Raw genomic sequence first — 18903 nt, forward strand, 5'->3', positions numbered from 1 at the left:
GAAAGGGAGAGAAGGAGAGAGCGAGAGAGCAAGTGAGGGATGGGGGGTGTCGGGGGTGTAATGGGCGTTTCCAATCATCCCAGCAGCTTTTTGCTGCAGTATAGGAGGGAAGTTGTTTCTCAGCATTCCACGGTTGCCGTGGTGCACAGAACGGAGAGAGAGAGGGAGAGAGAGAGAGAGAGACGGTGCAGATAGAGGGGGAGGTAGAGAGAGGGATGGAGAGAGAGGGCAAGAGAGAGAGTGACAGAGCGAGAGAAAGAAAGAGAGAGAGAGAGAAAGGTGGAGAAAGCTATCGAGAGTGAGTGCAAGAGTAAGACAGAGGGGAGGGATAGAGAGAGAGAGAGAGAGAGAGAGAGAGAGAGAGAGAGAGAGAGAGAGAGAGAGAGAGAGAGAGTCCACCAGGGGTGCTCAGCTCCGTCTAAACTCATCCAACATGCTAATGAATAATGGAGCAGAACGAAGGGAGAGCCAGGGAACTCTGTTTACTGCCCACAGCGCCGCGCTCCGCCGGCACTCCGCACAGGCAGGGCGGCCCCGCAGTCATTCACAAAACACACACGTACACTACACACACACGGCCGCTCGGCCACAGCAGGGTGGAACACCGCGCGCCCGCGTCAAACACTCACCAGCGAGGAAGTCCGTTAGGGGGCTGAAGGCAAGAGACGGGAGCTCAGGGTTATGAAACTAAACAGGGGACCGAGATGTACCCTCCCCAACGGTGCACGGAACCGGACGCAGAAACAGACAGAGACACACACACAGACACACACACACACACACACAGACACAGACACAGACACAGACACTTTATAAATGACCTTAAACTTTGGGTGATTATGACAATCAGCCATTGATATTTAAAAAAACGAATGATACAATTCAAGACTAGCGGCCTTTGTGTTCATACTTGATGGACACACACAAGATTGAGCACAGGCTCACATGCTCACGGGCACACACACACACACACACACACACACACACACAGACACACACACGCGGACACACACTCACTCCCCCCCCTGCAGGCTCCTGTGTGTGACGGGCGGGAGGGATGCCGCGCTCCCGTAACAGGAGGGAGGCCGTCGTTGGTCGGAGGAGCCGGGGTGGAGCTGGTGTTTGGCTGGTCCAACGCGGCGACGGGCTCCCTCGTCTCCAGACGGATGGTCCCGCGTTTCACTCACCGACGCTCGCGGACGGCCAGGCCATCCGCAAACCGATCACTCCGAGGAGAAAGCTTTTACACCGTACAGCTTTAACAAATGTGTAAGACGGAAGCCCCTGCAACGTGAAGAACGCCCTTCACTGAGTCCATTGCTGGGGAGAGAACTGCACCCATTAACGTAACGATTCCCCACGCGTACACACACACACACACACACACACACACACACACACACACAAGTCTATAATGTAATATTTTTTTATATAGTACTCGCGGCAAAAGATGCAAGTCATCAGATCTATTTATTTCAGTGGGCATTAGAATACAGGGACTATTTTAATTAAAGTCTCTGATGGAGTGAACTCTTTCCAGCCCCAGATGGCTGCCGGGTGCTTCATCACTCACTGCAGGACACAGCCCATCACGCTAATTGGATATGCTTATTCCATACATCAACGAATCAGAGCTCTCGTTCATGTTCAATGCATTATAGTGCTGTTCTGTCTGCCCGTTCATCCGTCTGTATTTGTATCGATTTGTCTATCGTGTCTCTCTCTCTCTCTCTCTCTCTCTCTCTCTCTCTCTCTCTCTCTCTCTCTCTCTCTCTCTCTATGTATCCGTCTGTTCATATTAATTATCCAGCAGAGCTATATTCATCTCCCCCTAAAGCCCCAGCATCTCCAGAAGAATCCAGACGGCGGGGGAGAAAGCATCCTCAATCTAGAAGGATCCAGACAGAGGAGAACACGTCTCCTCCCTTCAGAGCATCAACCCGGCCTGCTGCCAACAGAACCAGGCTCCCAACGCCGGCCCCTTTAGGGTTTTAATCCTCCCTGGATCAGGGACAAACACCTACGGAGCCGAGTCACCCAGGGGCCCTACACACTGGCACCTGGTAACTATACCTAGTATAGACCCGGGAACCTAGACTCAGGGGCAGGTGCCTGGTACCTGGCACTGGGTCTAGGTTCCTGGGTCCTGTAAGGTATTAAACCAGGGGCCCCTCACACCTGGTACCTATACCTGGTACATTAGCAAAAATGAGGGGTAATGTGTCACCAGAATTGGAATTTAACCGTGACGATGTTGTAATCCATAAGAGGTAAAGGTGATTATGACAAAAATAATAAATTTATAATCAAAGGACGTTCCTTTTACAAACAGCAATATGACCTATTGCTTCATGCGAGTGTAAAGGTGTAATTACCAGAAATCGAACACTAGAGGGAGCCAGACTCAAGGAGGTTACACACAAATTATGGCGCAAAATTCATTCATCAGTGAGCAAGGATAGCTTTAGACATAAGACAGAGAGGCATGCATATAGAGAGAAATAGGGAGATAGAAATATGGAAGTAAGAGTAGTTAAAAAAATAGTCTAGAGCACAATCTGTACATTTTTTGGTTTGAACTCTGTTCAAACCATTTGTTTTCCAGTGCCTTCTGTGTTGAAAAAGACGGCTGACGAATTTAGCCACATTTTGTCACCCTCCTTGTGTAACTACAGTGCCTCTCTTTTTCTCTGGCAGTGAGCTAGATAGTTGTTGCCCTCCTGGTGGGTATCACTATGCCAACAACTCCCAGAGAGACATGTTGGGCACTGAGAGAGTTAGTATTATTACTGTGTGTACCTTATCCAGATTTGCAGAGCAGATTCGGGATGCTGAGAATGAGCCAGAGCATGCAAGCCTACAGTAGCTGGCTTGGGAAAAGGGCCAGTATTCCATAACAAGGGCCCAACTGGAATTTTAAAAGTTGTTTCTACTGTCGGTGTCGGAATCTAAAATAAACAAATAGATCTGAAATTGCCATCTGGTTCAACTCATTAAATGAAGTTATAGCAAAAATAGCAATTGTCCTTGGCACTCTTGGTGGTCGAATTTTTGTGTCCAGCATGGAATTTTTATAATCAATGTTTGATATTAAAATTGTAATTGAATGGTCCCTTATTTTACCACCGGGTGTTATGTTGATTAGCCACGTCGGCGTCACAGATGGGCGTGTCCACCCAGGTGTAGTATAGATGGATGGAGCTCCCAGCCTTTCCAGGGGACTGAACCAACTGGTTGGCTGAGCGCTATCATCAGAAATCTGTGGACACTCCCACGTGTGAGGGTAGATTGTGAAGTGACTTGTATTGTTCAATCAACATCACACACCTGAGCATAATAGAGGACCTTTGACCTCTTCATCCCGAAATGAACCGTATCGGCGAAAGCCCCTCCCCCCAATGCAAAGACGTTTGAAGGCATTTCAACACGTGAGAAAGCAGTCATGTGAGACCCCCTTAGGAAGATCAGGTTCTCAAACTTCAGACTAACCTATTTGCTAAACGAAAGATAATTCCAACCCCAAACCAAATGAGTACCGTGTAACAAAAAGTGTTATGAATTTGTGCACATGCACAGCAGAAGCGATATATTTCACGCGATTTGATGCAAACTAAGTAGGGAGAATGAAAGCTGAGATCCCCTGATTCCAACAGTCCCATCCATATCACTCTGGGACTAAAGCTGACCGAACTAGATCCCCAAAACATCTACGGACAAGCGTCACTTTTTTTCTTTTTACAACAAAAAAAATCATGTCTTACCTTTGTCGTTTGTTTTATCAAAGTTTTGTTTTATCGCATCAAACCACCATGAATGGATAATCCAGCGTCCGGGCAACATTTTACAACTCAACATGTTGTTTACAATCGATGTGTACAGAGTAGCTGAGAAGCTTTCAGAGGAAATGGATTAATTGCCTTCAATCAGAACATTCGCTCTTCGTCGCCATCTGGTGGCCGTTCCGGGCGTGAAGTCTTCCACTTATTCTGTGTTCTAACTTTATTCCCTCTAAGAAAGTAGCATCCACATTGATTATTACACACTTGCAAAAATATCACACACTTGTTATCTTTCTTTTGGTACCGATATTACACATCATAGCCCTTGCAGTTGTGGAGTACACCTTTAAAAGCATGTAATTTCCTATAAATATCAGATTTTCTTATAGATTATTATCCTGTTGGCCAAATTTGGCATTTTATATTTGCTCTTAAATTCTTTTCTCCGATGAGCAGATAAATTGTGACAAACAGAAACAAGTATTTTATTTCGAAAGTAGCCAATCTAAAAAAATGTGCGTTTGAAACATTGCGCCCCCTAGTGCATAGCGTGAGGACCAACCTGTTTGTTAGGGCCACTTAAATAGAACGACTGCGTTATATTTAGAACACTTGTATCCCATAAATCAAGCCCGTCCTTCACACAAAGAGAAAATAAAACCAGAAAATGAACACATTTATTGTTACAAACACAGAGATGTTACATATTCTCCTGAGAGGAACAGTGAATGAATGTGTTAGAATTTGTAATGTACACCCATTGAGGAATCAACTGGGGATAGATGCTCCTCGGATTACCAGTGTACCGGAGAAAGTTCTGATGGGCTATAAAACGGATCCATTGGACGTGAATGAGGACTTAATGAGGTATCGTAAATGAATAAATATATAAATAAGCAGACAAGAATGGTTAATCTTCGGAAACACAGAAACACATTCAGAAAGTCCACATGGGCGACGGCCGTTTGACCGTGTGTTCTCCAACTGTATGTACATGTTGTTCCGGGACTCCAGCACCCTCCTGTGGAGAAGATGGGAATCGACAAATATAAACGCTGAGTCCTTTTTTACTTCAATAATTTTGGAAAGCGCCAAAAAAGATTAACTTACTTCTTTGCTGTTCAGGCATCAGGTCACCTTTCATCCACTTCTGGAATGCAACAGATGGACAAATGTCAACAGAGGTCAAGGTTAACATCCCAGTTAAGAGACACTTCAGTTAAACATCAAACAATCAAAAGCAAAACTGAAATGAGTGAGGTGTTATGATTAGAGTCTGACGCTAAACAAAATGTTACCGCCATTCGAGTCAGCCCATAATGCAACCCGACGTGAGTCTCTGTGTGCCTAACCCTGTTAGTTCTGCGATACAATTACATGAGGTGAGTCGAAGGGCTTATAAAAGTTTCAGTTGACTGTGTGAAATGTAAAAATGGCCGCCGGTCCTAATAAATGATTGGCCCCTGATGAGCCAAGGTGCCGGCTGAGTCAGGGAAATGTGATTAAGGCCCGGGGTGGGCACACCGCCCTCGGCCTCTGACGTTAATTTATGAGTGCCACCATGCTGGAAAGGAAGGGGCGACTTCTCCCAGTTTAGTAGCTGCCATGTAGGGACTGGAGTCAGGGAGAAGACAGATGTCGTCCCAGGACTCAAATAGAGACACATAAAAAATGTTTGGCACAAATTGCTGAGCTTTTATGGAGTCAGGGATGTACTTGAGTTGTAACACACACACTTGCACACACGCACGCACGGACAGACGCACTCACACACACGCGCACGCACACACACGCCCACGCACGCACTCACATTTAGTGTTTTGTGATTGGTGAGATTCTTTGGAAAGGTTAGTTTGTAGCTATGCTTTTACACGAGTCCCTGTCAAAACGACTGACGGACGCAGTCTGCGTTGAGGGATTGGAAACAAAAAGGTCGCTCACCTAGAAATGATCGTATCCATCTACTTCTTCTCGGCGTCAGGATTAATTGGCTCTGTAGGAAACACCAAGCAGAATAAATGAAGGGAAGGCCTCTCTTAGGCCAGCAGATAATCTTAGACTTCATGCTTCATCCAATTCTATAAAGTGATCCTGTCAATGACCCAACATCCTAGAGCAAGCCATGAACTCTGCCAGGGGAAGGGGTTCAATTCCAACTTTGGTTGCCCATGCCCAACAGGGCGGGCCTATAATTATACACTCGACACCAAACGGCCTCCATATCAATATAATTAATACAAATATATTATTTTAACAAATGTGCCTGTTCTTCTTGTAATTTTAAAACGAGGCTGGCCGTTCAGTTTTCCATTGCTACCATAAACGGCCATGTTTAAGATCATAGATCATCAACAACCACTGATTCAGGGTTCTCTGGGACTTTGAAACATGGACCGTGCTGTCTTTAGATTTACAATTCGCAGATGCTTTATCCTAAGCGACTCCAACTGTCCATACACACATTCAGACACCGACGGCAGAGTCAACCATGGAAGGTGACAGCCAGCTCGTCGTGAGCAGTCAGGTTGAGGTGTCTTGCTCAGGGACACCTCAACACCCCTCTAGGAGGTGGCGGGGATCGAACCGGCAACCTTCCGGTTACAAGGCAACTTGCTCTCTAGCTCCTGAGCCAAGAGGTGTCTTGCTCAGGGACACCTCGGAACTCAGCTAGGAGGAGCGGGGGACCGAACTAGCAACCTTCCCATGACGAGACAACCCGCTCCAGCTCCTGAGCTAAGCCCACGCCGTCCTTACGTTTGACCTCCAGCTTGCAGTGCACGGTGGCCTCCCCACAGCTGTTCTTGGCCCTGCACATGTACACGCCGCCGTCGAAGTTCCCCGGCTTGCGGATCTCCAGGGTGCAGATCCCCTGCACGCAGATCTGCCGGTACTTGGGGTCGTCGCCGATGATCATCTGGTTCTTCAGCCACTCGATCTTAGGCTGGTTTTAGACGCACACACACACACACACACACGTACGCGCACATCAACAGACACACACACAGGAGGAGAGAGAGGAGGGAGAAGAGAGGAGAGAGAAAAGATGAGAGAGAGGAGAAAGGAGGGAGGAGAGCGAGGAGAGAGAGGAGAAATAGGCGAGAGAGGAGAAGAGGAGAAAGAGGAGAAAGAGGAGAGAGAGGAGAAAGAGGAGAGAGAGGAGAGAGAGGAGAAAAAGGAGAGAGGGGAGAGGGTGAATATCATGAAGAACAATCCTATTTTCCAAGGACTTTAAAGACCTTTTTTCATATGTATGATATAATCCCACAGGGTGGGACAAGTCCCACAAGTTTAAGTCCCATTAAAGCTTCCCAACAACAGTAAAACAAGTACAGTAAAGTGGAGCACCAGTACAAACAAAAGATGTATCAAGTATCCCACGCCTCCCCGACTCTGATCTAAATCCACAAGCCCCCCCTCTCACGGGGGGCTCTAACACAGCACTCGGGCGGACAGTTTAACTGCCGAGAGGCCGCACGGCTGGGCATACCAGACCTTGAAGGCTTTCCACCGGCCCGGGAATGTCACACGTCTGATCTGACCCTACTGCCCCCTGTGAAGCCTGGCCTCCACACCCGGTCACCGCCCCCCAAGACCCCCTCAGGGAGGGGTGGGGAAGGAAGGTTGTTATCTTTACTTCAACCCCCCCCCCCCCACCCTATCCAACCTCCAGCCCGTGGGGTGGGGTGTGTGTGAGGGGTTGAGGGTTGTTATGTTTTTCCCCGGCCCCTGTTACGTTAATAGACCAGAGCTTTTAAACTCTTGGCATTCCAACTCCAGATTCTGACTCCGGATGGCTTCTATAAGCCAGCCCACGTCCCTCACCGCCACCCACCAACATTCACCGCTTCTTTGGAAGGCATTGTGTCGGAACAGATGAAAAGCTCAACAGCTCAGCGACCAACCAAGCTGAACAAATAAGCTAATGCTAATTGCTAAGCTAACCGCCAATCTAAACCCACATCTAAATGTTGATCTAACCACTGAGCTAACCCTTGAGCTAACCACCAAGCTAACAGCTGAGCTAACCACTAAAACTAGCCAATCGGCTAACTTTCTAAGCTAACAGATAAGCTAACGGCACGCAGGCCAAGTTAAGTGTTTATGTCTTTATTCCAAACTCATCCGACAACAGTTGTGATGGGGTGTGAAGGCGCAAAAGAGCTAGCAAGTAAAAGTTTATACAGTGCGTCTTCAGCCGTTCTTTCACCAAACTCATCAACAAGGTTGTTCACAATTAGCTAGGAAATGGCCTTGGCATTCTGTTAAGGTCCTCGGCCGAGGTCCATAAAGTAAGACAGTCACCTAAACACCTTTGAAGGTTTTTACTGGCGACCCACACTAATAACAGCAAAGGTTTATCTCTCACCAGCTTCCAAACCTCTCACTATTCAACCTTCATCGCCTGCCTTCGCCCCACGTCCTCAGAAGCAACGTCGCCTCAGTTAAATCACGTTTTGATCTTAAAACTGAGTCATGTCTAGTTTGTGTTATTGGGTACTTCAATAATATTAATACTTTAGGGAGTGGAGGTTCTGGAGGGTACTGGAGGTGATGGGAGTTTGGAGATAGTGAAGGTTTGGAGATAGTGAAGGTTTGGAGATAGTGGAGGTTGTGAAGGTAGCTGAGGTGGTGGAGGTTGTTGAAGTTGTGGAGGTTGTAGAGGTAGCGGAGGTGTGGTGAGACATGGAGGTGTGGAGTGAAATCGAAGGTGTGGAGTACGTCAAGGTTATAGAAGATGTGGAGGAAGTGGAGGTTGTGGAGGTTGTGGAGGTTGCTGGCTTACCTTGGGGCTCCCCCTGACGGAGCACAGCAGCTTGGTGCTGTAGCCCACCGTGGCGGCCCTGTCAGCCAGGGATACGGTGAACTTGGGGGCCTCTGAGTAGTCATGCTCAGTGAACGGTAAGGGCTTGTAATCAATATCTAGAGGGACAGGCAGACAAAAAGACAAATACACGTTACTATTTGCCATCCGCTTAAATTAGATAATTGTCAGGTAATCGTCTTATTTGACACATGTATATTTTTATGGTTATATATATCTAGTGGTAGGATAGGGGTAGTAATTGGCTAGTATACAGGTAGTAAAGGGTTAGTAGAGGGGTACAACATGTATTGTACAGGGGTAGTATGAAGGTATTGTAGGGGTACATAAGGGTAGCGACCTGTCTTCAGGATCTTGGCCTCGCCCTTGGTCACCACGGCAGCCTCGCTCATCCCAACCTTGTTCTCAGACAACACTCTGAACTTGTAGGTGTTGCCCATGATCAGGTCTGAGATGGTGGCATTCAGCCGGTGGTAGTGGTCCAACACAGTGAACCAGTCCTGGAGAGAGAGAGAGAGAGAGAGAGAGAGAGAGAGAGAATTAGTTGATGAGCAAGATAACAACTGGTGTGGATCCAGGATGTAATGAACACATATCTGAGGTACTCAGTCTGAGATCCTCCGTAAATGATAAGCGAGATCCGCCTAATCCATAACATCTGAACTATGCCTATCTGGGACTGGAATAGCGTGGGTAACGTGAGCCAGTGGACTCACTCCGGTCTTCTTGTCGGCCTTCTGGACGGTGTATCCAATGATGTCCGTGTTCCCGCTGTCCACCGGTGGGGTCCACTCAAGGGCCACATTGAAGCCCCAGGTGTCCACGATCTTCACAGTGGCCGGGGCCCCGGGCAGCTCTGCAGGGGACAACATGAGTACCACACGTTAAAGGGGCCTTTCGTGGTCTTTGGCGCCCCCTATGGAGAAGGGGGACGGCAGGCCGCAGGGTGCAGAAGTGGGTCGATGAGAGAGTCTGTCGCGGTCAATCCGCCTTCCCGCTCTGGCGAACAACTGGTGATGGGAAGCAGGTCAATAACTGCGCCGTTTGGGATTTTAATTCATAGCGGGAATTTCAGCATCGACCCCCAGAGTTAAAATCTGCTGGCTTTCAGAGCTCAGTCACTATTGGGGTGCATGCCACTATGAAGTTGCTTGAGGATAACCAGGATATATGTTTATTTATATTTTTTACTGGCACCGATGGGACCTAGGATAACATTCCCTCGCACCCACATGGTAAAAAGCCAACCTTGTTTACGTATGCTGCCCGTCAACGGTTGCTAAGGCTAATTCTGACCCACTGCTATGCTCTAGCAATCAGCCGCACTAAATATCACTCACAAATTTAATCTAATGGACACTTATTTAAGCTAATTGAATTAAATAAGATTGGAGTCAAGTCTTTCATTACATCATATTAAAGGGTTTTGGCGGCCCTACTTTATCCAAAATTCCCTTAACACTTAACCTCTGAGATCTAATCATGTGATCTCACTCATCGGCGACAGCAACACAACAACAACAGCGCAGCGCGATCCGGTCCTCCTCCTCCTCCTCGTCATAGTTACCCACGATCTGCAGGATCAGGGTGGCCTTGTCCTCGAAGTCGTCCACCTTGACGCACATCTCGTAGACGCCGGAGTCCTCGCGCTCTGACACGCGGATGAACAGGATGCTGTCGCGCTCCGTGCTGCGGACCTGGACCCTCTTGGTGTCCAGGGCCTTGCCGTCCTTGGACCAGGTCACCACGGGCTTGGGCTTGCCCTGGGACAAGGGGGAACACACAAACACAGTGATGTAGCAGGTATATATAGTGTAATACGGCAGTGGGGGTTGAGGAGGGTGAATGAGGTTGTGGAGGGTAGTGAAGGTTTGGAGGCAGTGGAGGTGTCAGAGGTATTGGAGGTGTCAGAGGTATTGGAGGTGGAGGAGGTATTGGAGGTGGAGGAGGTATTGGAGGTGGTGGAGGTTGGGAGGTAGAGGTGGTGGAGAGGGGGGGGGGGGTAGATGTATTGGAGTGTAATGGAAGATGTGGAGTAAGTGGAGGGCGTGGTACACCGTGATGTAGCAGGTATAAATAGCATAATACAGTATCAGCAAGCCCCTCCAAGGAAAAAGCTCACAGAGAGCTGTGACGTGCAGAAGAAGAACTGTTCTTATGATTACAGTTATTATAAGCAATCAATGGAGGCCCGGAAACATTTACAAAAGACACTTGTGCAGATGCTCTTTTAAGGATGCTGCACTTCCTTTGTAGCGGCACAAATTCCCATGCCGGGCCCTGATCATTCTCAGACTCATTAGAACGGCACTTTGGACCAAACCAGTACTGCTGACTGACTGAATGTATTTATCCCCAAACGGCCACTGAGGATGAACACAACCAAGGTGAACCTGAGTGTAGGTCAGGTGTATCAGGGGTTTGTCAGGTGTATCTCAGGTGTTTCAGGTGTGTCTCAGGTGTATGTCAGGTGTACGTCAGGTGTGTGTCTCAGGTGTGTGTCAGCTGTGTATCAGGTGTATGTCAGGTGTATCTCAGGTGTATGTCAGGTGTTCGTCAGGTGTATCTCAGGTGTATCTTAGGTGTATCTCAGGTGTACGTCAGGTGTACATCAGGTGTATGTAAATGTATTGCAGGTGTGTGTCAGGTGTATGTCAGGTGTGTCAGCGGAGTGGCGCTCACAGTGAAGGGGATGGTGAGGTTGATCTTGTCCCCCACTTTGGCCACGTATCTCTGTCTGAGGAAGCGAGGCATGCGGACCTTGGGACGGTCTGCAACACAAAACATTACGTTCCATTAGAAATGACTCCATTTTAACACAGGCATTTTTAGACCAGGAGATGACTCCATTTTAACACAGGCATTTTTAGACCAGGAGGCGAAGCAAAGGCTGCTTGTTCGATCCCCGGCTCCTCCTAGCTGAGTGTTGAGGAGTCCTGAAGCAAGACCTCTAACTGCTCTGCTGTTGCTGGAGCTGGATGTCACCTCCCATGGGTGACACCGCTGTCGGTGTGTACATTTGTGCATGAAGGGGTGAATGCAAGGCACAAAATCTAAAGCACTTTGAGTGGCCACAGGTCAGAACAGACATCCTCAACCCGATTACATCAAATTAATCTGGAGCACTGGTACATGGCTCACACGGCCATCTAAATCATTAAGTTCCCATTGCAGATTCATCTTCATTCCACCTCATCAGCACATGGCTAGAGTCGTGAGGTTGCTGTCGGTTGGCGGTGCGCCGGTTTGATTCCTAACTATAGCAACACAGGTGAACGTGGTCGGATTTCATTTTTATTTTTTGCGTGCCTAAAAGGGATCTAGTGGAAAGGACCACCTGTTAAGCGCCCCCCCCCCCCCCCCCCCCCCCCCCCCCCCACACACACACACACACACACACACACACACACACACACACACAAACGGCACTTCTCCTTGGAAGAACGGCTAAAAAAAGCAGCTCCGGCGAGTAACACACTCAAGTCCTCTCACGTCAGGAGCAAGAGCTACTGTTACCTCCCACCTAAATTAGCATCAAATATTTGAATATTGGATGAATTTGATTCTATCAACCATTAACCCAACACTTAAGACCTCCTTCATCGCCGAGCTAAAAATGTGTTTTGCTCCATAAGCACAAAACACTCCTAAATCAAGATGTGGGAATTAGTATCCTGTAATGCCGCTAATCCTGGCCTACAGAATACCAAGCGCTAACTAATAAACTGTTCATCAGTGGTTCATATGGATATGCGTATTAAAATACCACGCTGCGGGTGAGCTGGTGTCAAGCTGTCCTAACTTGACACTCTGAACAGAAGGGGTGTAAGGCTCCAGTTCAGTAACACCCAAACCCGACCTGACAAGTCTGCGGCATCTTTTCTAAACAAACACTGAATCTCCGGGTAACTGAGGATGCTTCGCTGCGGCCTGAAATGCCCCTGGCCATACCGCCCCCCCATACACACGCCCCTGGCCCCTAAACACCGAACCCCCCACCCACCAGGCCCCTAACCCTCGACGGCACGGCAAGGGCCGGACACCCAGGAATTTACCCCGCCTTCCCCTCCACCCCGAGTCTGAAAAAACACCCAACACCATCCCCCTCTCCACCCCAGTCCCCCAGCGAATGCTTTTGGAGGCGGTGGGATCACTTGTCGCCATGGATCTTCTCCGGGCTAGTTAGACTACTCTCAGGCATGTGGGGCTTTCTAGTGGGAGCGCTGCAATTCCAAACTCTCGGCACAAACAAATCTCTGTTAATAACGCGCACATCCCAGCTATTTCTTCCTCACGCAGACCCGTGGGAGAGGGCTGGGAAACCATTCATATGGCTGGCGTTTCCAGTCATCCACTGAAAGCTCTCTGGCCTTGTCTCCAGAGGGAGGTTGGAGACGGATGTAGGCATCGTCTGAAGTACTGCCAGAGCGCTGTGCTCGGGTTTCAATCACCACTCTCCATTACCCACAAGTTGATTTCTGCTTTTAGAGCGAGAATTACACGCCTTTGTGTGGTGTGTGTTAGAATGCTTTAATCGCTAGAGTGCAGACTACAGTTTCAGACCTTGGGGAGGGTTAGGACTCATTATTGTCTATTAATTAGAAACGGCATATAATCACCTATCAACAAGACCATCACGACGAATCTTGACCAACAACAAGACCGTTATTGACACTATCTGTAAAACTGTGGAGGCTGGGTAAAATATGCTCTGATATTCCTTCCCTGAAACTCAGCACCTAATAAAAGCCTTCCGCTAGAGCTCATAGAAACTGAAGCCTGGGCTGTCAGCAAGGGCGTAGGAACCGGGGGGGACGGAGGGGACGTGTCCCCTCCAATATTGGAGACAGGCACATTGGTCCCACCTAAAAATTATACCAGGGGGAGAAAAATATTTTATTTAATTTTGAAAGCGCAACACAGCGTCTTGTCACCGCTTCTTATTCTAAAAAACTGGATGATTGAGCGTGCAATTAAAGAATTGATTTGATATTAATCAGTTCATTACTGCCATTCAAAATGTGTTTTCCTTTACATTTACAAATGTATGTTTTTAGTAGAATAAAATATATTTGTGAATTTTTTCAGTGTAGTTAATTTATGACATATTTCTGTTCAAACCATTAACGGATCTGTCAGGTTTCCGATATGTGTCCCCCCCCAATGTTAAACTCATTTCTACGCCCCTGGGCTGTCAGAACTTGGAGGCAACCTTCAGTGACTCCAACTCAGTCTTCGCCGTCTTCGTTTTCAGGCGTCCACTCGACCGATCTCCACTAACACCTCTCCCCTGAACTACATAACCCTCCTAACGCACCTGTAATATTCTATGTTTCAATTTATTCAAACATAACTTAACTTAGCAAAACTATTCAACTGAATTTAAATAAAGAGAGCTGTTCCGATTCCGATACAAGCATCGGAAATTCCTCCAATACTGCCCAAAATGCAGTAGAGGGTATTGGAGAGTGCGCAAGTTAGTGTGCCGATCCGATACCATCTAATGACTTGCCCATTTAATACACAGACAGAGAAAATCCCAAACGCGTGGTGTGTTACCCTGCGTTCGTTAACGGTACGAGGTGGAAAGTCGGAATCAGAATCGGTATCGCGAAGGAAAAAATGGCATCAGAACATCTCTAGAAATAAATAGCTGTACTTTTTGCTCCAAATCAAGGGGAATTAAACGTATTTTGTAACGCATTTTCAAGGATAATCCTAACAAAAGGAGTTCCACCAAAATGGACTTGGATAACCTGAGGCGCCCCTTGGTAACGCTTTGGCCCCGGGACAAAGCGCTGACTCACCGGCCACCTCCTTGACCAGGACGGCCTCGGGGAGGACCCCGGGGGCACTGCGGCCCCCGGGGTTCACCGCCACCACGCGGATCTTCAGCTTGTCGCCAGTCGTCTGGTTCTTGATGGCGTAGCGGGTAGACTTGTGCAGCTCCTCGTTCATTGCCTTCCAGTCCTCGGCTGGGGAGAGAGAGAGAGACAGAGGGAGGGGGAGAGAGAGAGAGAGAGAGAGAGAGAGAGAGAGAGAGAGAGAGAGAGAGAGGGGGGAGAGAGAGACAGAGAGAGAGAGAGAGGGAGAGAGATAGAGTGAGAGAGAGAGAGAGAGAGAGAGAGACAGAGGGAGGGAGAGAGAGAGAGAGAGAGAGAGAGAGAGAGAGAGGGGGGAGAGAGAGACAGAGAGAGAGAGAGAGTGAGAGAGAGAGAGACAGAGGGAGGGAGGGAGAGAGAGAGAGGCGGGAGGGGGAGTGAGAGAGAGAGAGAGAGAGAGAGAGGGGGAGAGAGAGACAGAGAGAGAGAGAGAGAGAGAGAGAGAGGGGGTCAGAAGATGGACTGGTCTGAACTGATTTATTAAACGGTTTTATTGTGTTTTTTAAAGTTGCAAACTGTGGTAAATGAGGTTATGTTCGGAGTTTTTAATCTAATCTTAACCATCAAACGGTTACACAATTGGACATTTAGGTTAGCTCAGGCTTATATCAGGAGGTAGAGCGGGTGAGTTGGGACTGGAAGGTTCCTAGTTCGATCCCCGGCTCCTCCTAACTGTGTGTCGAGGTGAGCAAGACACCTAACCCTAACCCTACCGACGAGCTGGCTGTCGCCTTGCATGGTTGATTCCGCCGTCGGTGTTAATGGTTGTGAGTGGCTTTGGATAAAAGCTTCTGCTAAATGCCCCAAATATAAATGTATATTTAGATCCTTCTAATCGTGTATATCCTTTCACACACACTTAAATCCGTGGGAAGGTAAACGACTTGAAGGTAGTCCAAACTGTTCATTTCTCTTGGCATTCCTGCCGGGATCGCTCTGTTGGCTTTGTTTGGTTTGCCACTTGATACAAAAGACACACTAAACCCTCACTAAGCTGAACTTGAGGACCCTGACGTAGGGACCCTAACTTAGGAGATGACACCAAAAAGATGGACCCCCTATTAAAAAGACACACTAAACCCTCGCTAAGCTGAACTTTAGGACCCTGACATAGGGACTCTAACTTAAGAGATGACGCCAAAAAGAGGGACCTTTGGAGCGAGACCAAAGCAAGCCCACTAGATGCCTCCACCCTTATGGGGTGAGGTCAGGGAATTCCCCATAAAAAGCCGTCCCTGCCATTTTCCTGACAGGTGCAACCCATAAAGCTGAACCACATCTAGGCAGAAATATCTAAGTTTCTGACCGTACACACATGCTTAAACGGTTGTGCGTTTATGTGAGCATGGAAGATGCAAATATTGAGGAAAGCCGTCAGCAACACATTTTGACATAGTTACAAACGTCAACATGACTTCAATCCTAACACTAAGAAACTGAATCTTAATGACTGCTTTCTGCACTTGAACACACTGCACTTTACCCTACTGTTAATGTGTTGTGTAGTAATGCTTTTAATATGATTGCAGGGATAATGTGTGTTTTAGTTTTTGAGAGAGAGCCATGTCTGATGACAATCCTGTCAGTTCTGTCTGTTGAGAGACAAAAGTTCCCTGAACCCTAACGTAGCAGTGGCAGGCGGAGGAGGTCGACTTACTTCCATCCTTGCACACCTCAATAAGGTACCCGTCAAGGCCGGAGTCTCCCACGGTCTCAGGCTGGCTCCAGATGATGCTCACCGACGTGTCGTTCTTGTCCTCGATAAACAGATCCAGGGGAGCGCTGGTTGGCTCTACAAAATAAAAAACACACAACAAGATCAGGACCCGTCCCAACACGTACGGACTACGGACACGCACCAATCGAAACAGCCGATCAATCACATAAAACCGCTCGGAGACTTAAGAGATGGAGGTCGAGCAAGGTGGCGCCACAGGCCCATCAGGGGCTGGGACTGGAAGGAAGAGATGGCTGGAGGGTGGAGAAGGAGGTTGATGGTGTCTACCAGGGGGTTGATGGTGATGGTGGGGGTGGTGGTAGTGGGAGTGGCGGTGGTTTACCTTTGGGTGGTGGCGGTGGAGGTGTGGGCGCTTTGGGCTCCTCTGCGACAGGTGTTTCAGTGGCGGGGTCAGCGTTAGCCGCAGGGTCAGTGCTAGCTTCCGGATCAGCGGAAGCCTTGGTCGGGTCAGCAGGGTCAGCTGGGGTTAAACGGGCAGCGGCGGCCGTGGCAGCAAAGAGCGGTTAGTACAAGGTTTCCCCCCCACCGTACGCAATCAAGGCAAGCATCTGGTAACCACAGCCCTGCGGCATTGGGGCAGGTGCAACGCCCGGTTCGCCTTTGCTATCACTCATCATCAAACACCGTCGTTATCTTTCACCCTGTATTCTACGTGCCTTTCATTTACCGGCGAGAGGGGTTGGGGTGTCTAGAAGGGAACAACATTCGCGTGCTGATTGACCACCAACAGGTGCTCAGCTGTTGGGCTCAGCTGTGAAAACAGGCAGCCTGTCCTCCTCTGTCCTCCTCTGTCTGAACACCGTGGTGGGGTTGAATGTTCACATGCCTCTGCAAGCCCAGCATTTCTTCTTGGACCTGATGGGCACGTTTTGGCACAGAGTAACAGGGCACAATGGCAGCGCTTCGTGCCGTATCGCATCGTTGCTGCTGGGTCTAAATGCGTAGCAAGGGTAAGCACAGCGAGGGCAGGACAGCGGAGGATTGCCAGGGTCAGCCGGGTTTAATGTTTTATAGTAAGGAGACACTACGAGACGGGACGGTTCATGCTTCAAGGTTTATGAGTCACGGGAGTTTGAATAGCCGGTGATTGGGCCGCTGGTGGAGGTGAGATGAAGATCACACCGTCTTTAATAGAACATGGCGTTGCTCTTCATCGTGGAGCGGAGGGAGGTGTTGCCATTGGGATTTAGTGTCATGGCCCAAAATTAACTTTTGGGTCAAAGAGGGACGTAAACAAGAAGGAGATGATGGGATCCTCTGGGTCAGAGACAGAGGTGAATGCACGAAGGGTTAACGTCTAAATTACTGATATGCGCAGAAGAAATCTGTTTAATGCTTTGTTCAACCTCTGCTGGCTTCTGAAAAAACCAGTAAACGATAACATTTGATTAAATATACAGTTATTAACCCTGCTAATAAAAGAACATCCAAGAAGTTAGTTTTAGAAGGCAAATCCCGAAATGAAGAACAGTTTTTGTATTACCATGCCAATTATATCTCAAACACATTGATACATTCATTCATCAATTCATCAATTAATTTCATTAATCGACCACCGAAACTGATGATCCCATGAGATTACTTGATGGTTACATGAGATGAACTGATGGTTACATGACTATAATTGACGGTAACATGAGTTTTATTGACGGTGACATGAGATCTCATGTAACTGATTGTTACATGAGATCGCAAATATTACGGACCAGCCGCAGCTCAGTGCCACAACGCGGTGCATTACCAGGGGGAGGTGGAGGTGGAGCCTCGACGACCACCTCTGCGGGGGCCTCCGCGGCGCCCTCGGCCGGGGTCTCCGCTGGGGGAGCCTCCTCGACGGCGGCGGGAGCGGCTTCGGGCTCGACGGGAGCGGGTTCGGGCTCAGGAGCCGGCTCGGGGGCCTTCTCCACCTTCTTCTCAGGTAACTCCTTCTTCGCCGCCTTCTTGATCGGGGCAGGTTTGGCCGGCATGATGGCGGTATCAGCTAATTCCCAGTTAAGTCAGGTCCTCCAACTAAATCCAGTGCCATCACACCTCGGGACCCGGGGATCTTATAAAGCGGCGCCAGCTGTTCGGGCTCCACCCTCCTGTGACTGGGTGTAATGGACACCGCGGTGCGACGCTGTTAACCTACAGACCCCCGCCGCTTGTTTATCTATAGGCCTCATCTCGACCCTCTGAAGCCTGCGATGAAAACAATATGGGGATTGAAAACACTATTGAGATTAATCTCAGTGCATCTGATTTCATCATCATTTTTAAATGCCTTATGGCCATCATGTGTTCTGATTGAAATTATTTTCCTCTATCTGCTTGTTTTGAATGGACAGATAACTTTGAACTTGAGCACAAATCTTACCGAAACACAAACAAGCTATTAATTAGGTTTACAAATTAATTAAAAAAAAATTCAAAAATGATAGCTCTTTTATAAATATCTCAAAGCGATCCAGCATGCCTGAGAGCCTAACTGCGTTATCTTCAATTATTGAATTATCACCTGGGGTGCATACAATTTTTACTTTACATAAATAGCCATATATATGGTTCAGTCAATTGAATCAAAAAAATGCCCAAATTGGTGCATGCCAATTCACCAGAATGCAGGAACATAGGTTAGCCAATTCATTCACCAAGGTCTTGACGCCAGGCACACTCAGAACACACACTAAGCAGTACACACAG

General features: G+C 48.2%; 1 protein-coding gene across 1 annotated transcript; it reads right to left on the bottom strand.

The window, feature by feature from the left end:
* Nucleotides 1-5740: 5740 nt before the first annotated feature.
* Nucleotides 5741-18188, bottom strand: mybphb (myosin binding protein Hb; the record flags this gene model as incomplete). The annotated part of the gene is made up of 11 exons (XM_079747365.1): nucleotides 5741-5772; nucleotides 6534-6720; nucleotides 8563-8699; nucleotides 8942-9101; nucleotides 9318-9457; nucleotides 10169-10364; nucleotides 11284-11372; nucleotides 14409-14576; nucleotides 16141-16275; nucleotides 16544-16585; nucleotides 17963-18188. The coding sequence occupies 11 exons, from the start codon at nucleotides 18186-18188 to the stop codon at nucleotides 5741-5743; spliced, it is 1512 nt and encodes a 503-aa protein (XP_079603491.1).
* Nucleotides 18189-18903: the final 715 nt, after the last annotated feature.

Source organism: Pollachius pollachius, assembly GCF_949987615.1.
Source record: "Pollachius pollachius genome assembly, chromosome: 12".
Taxonomy (NCBI): Eukaryota; Metazoa; Chordata; class Actinopteri; order Gadiformes; family Gadidae; genus Pollachius; species Pollachius pollachius.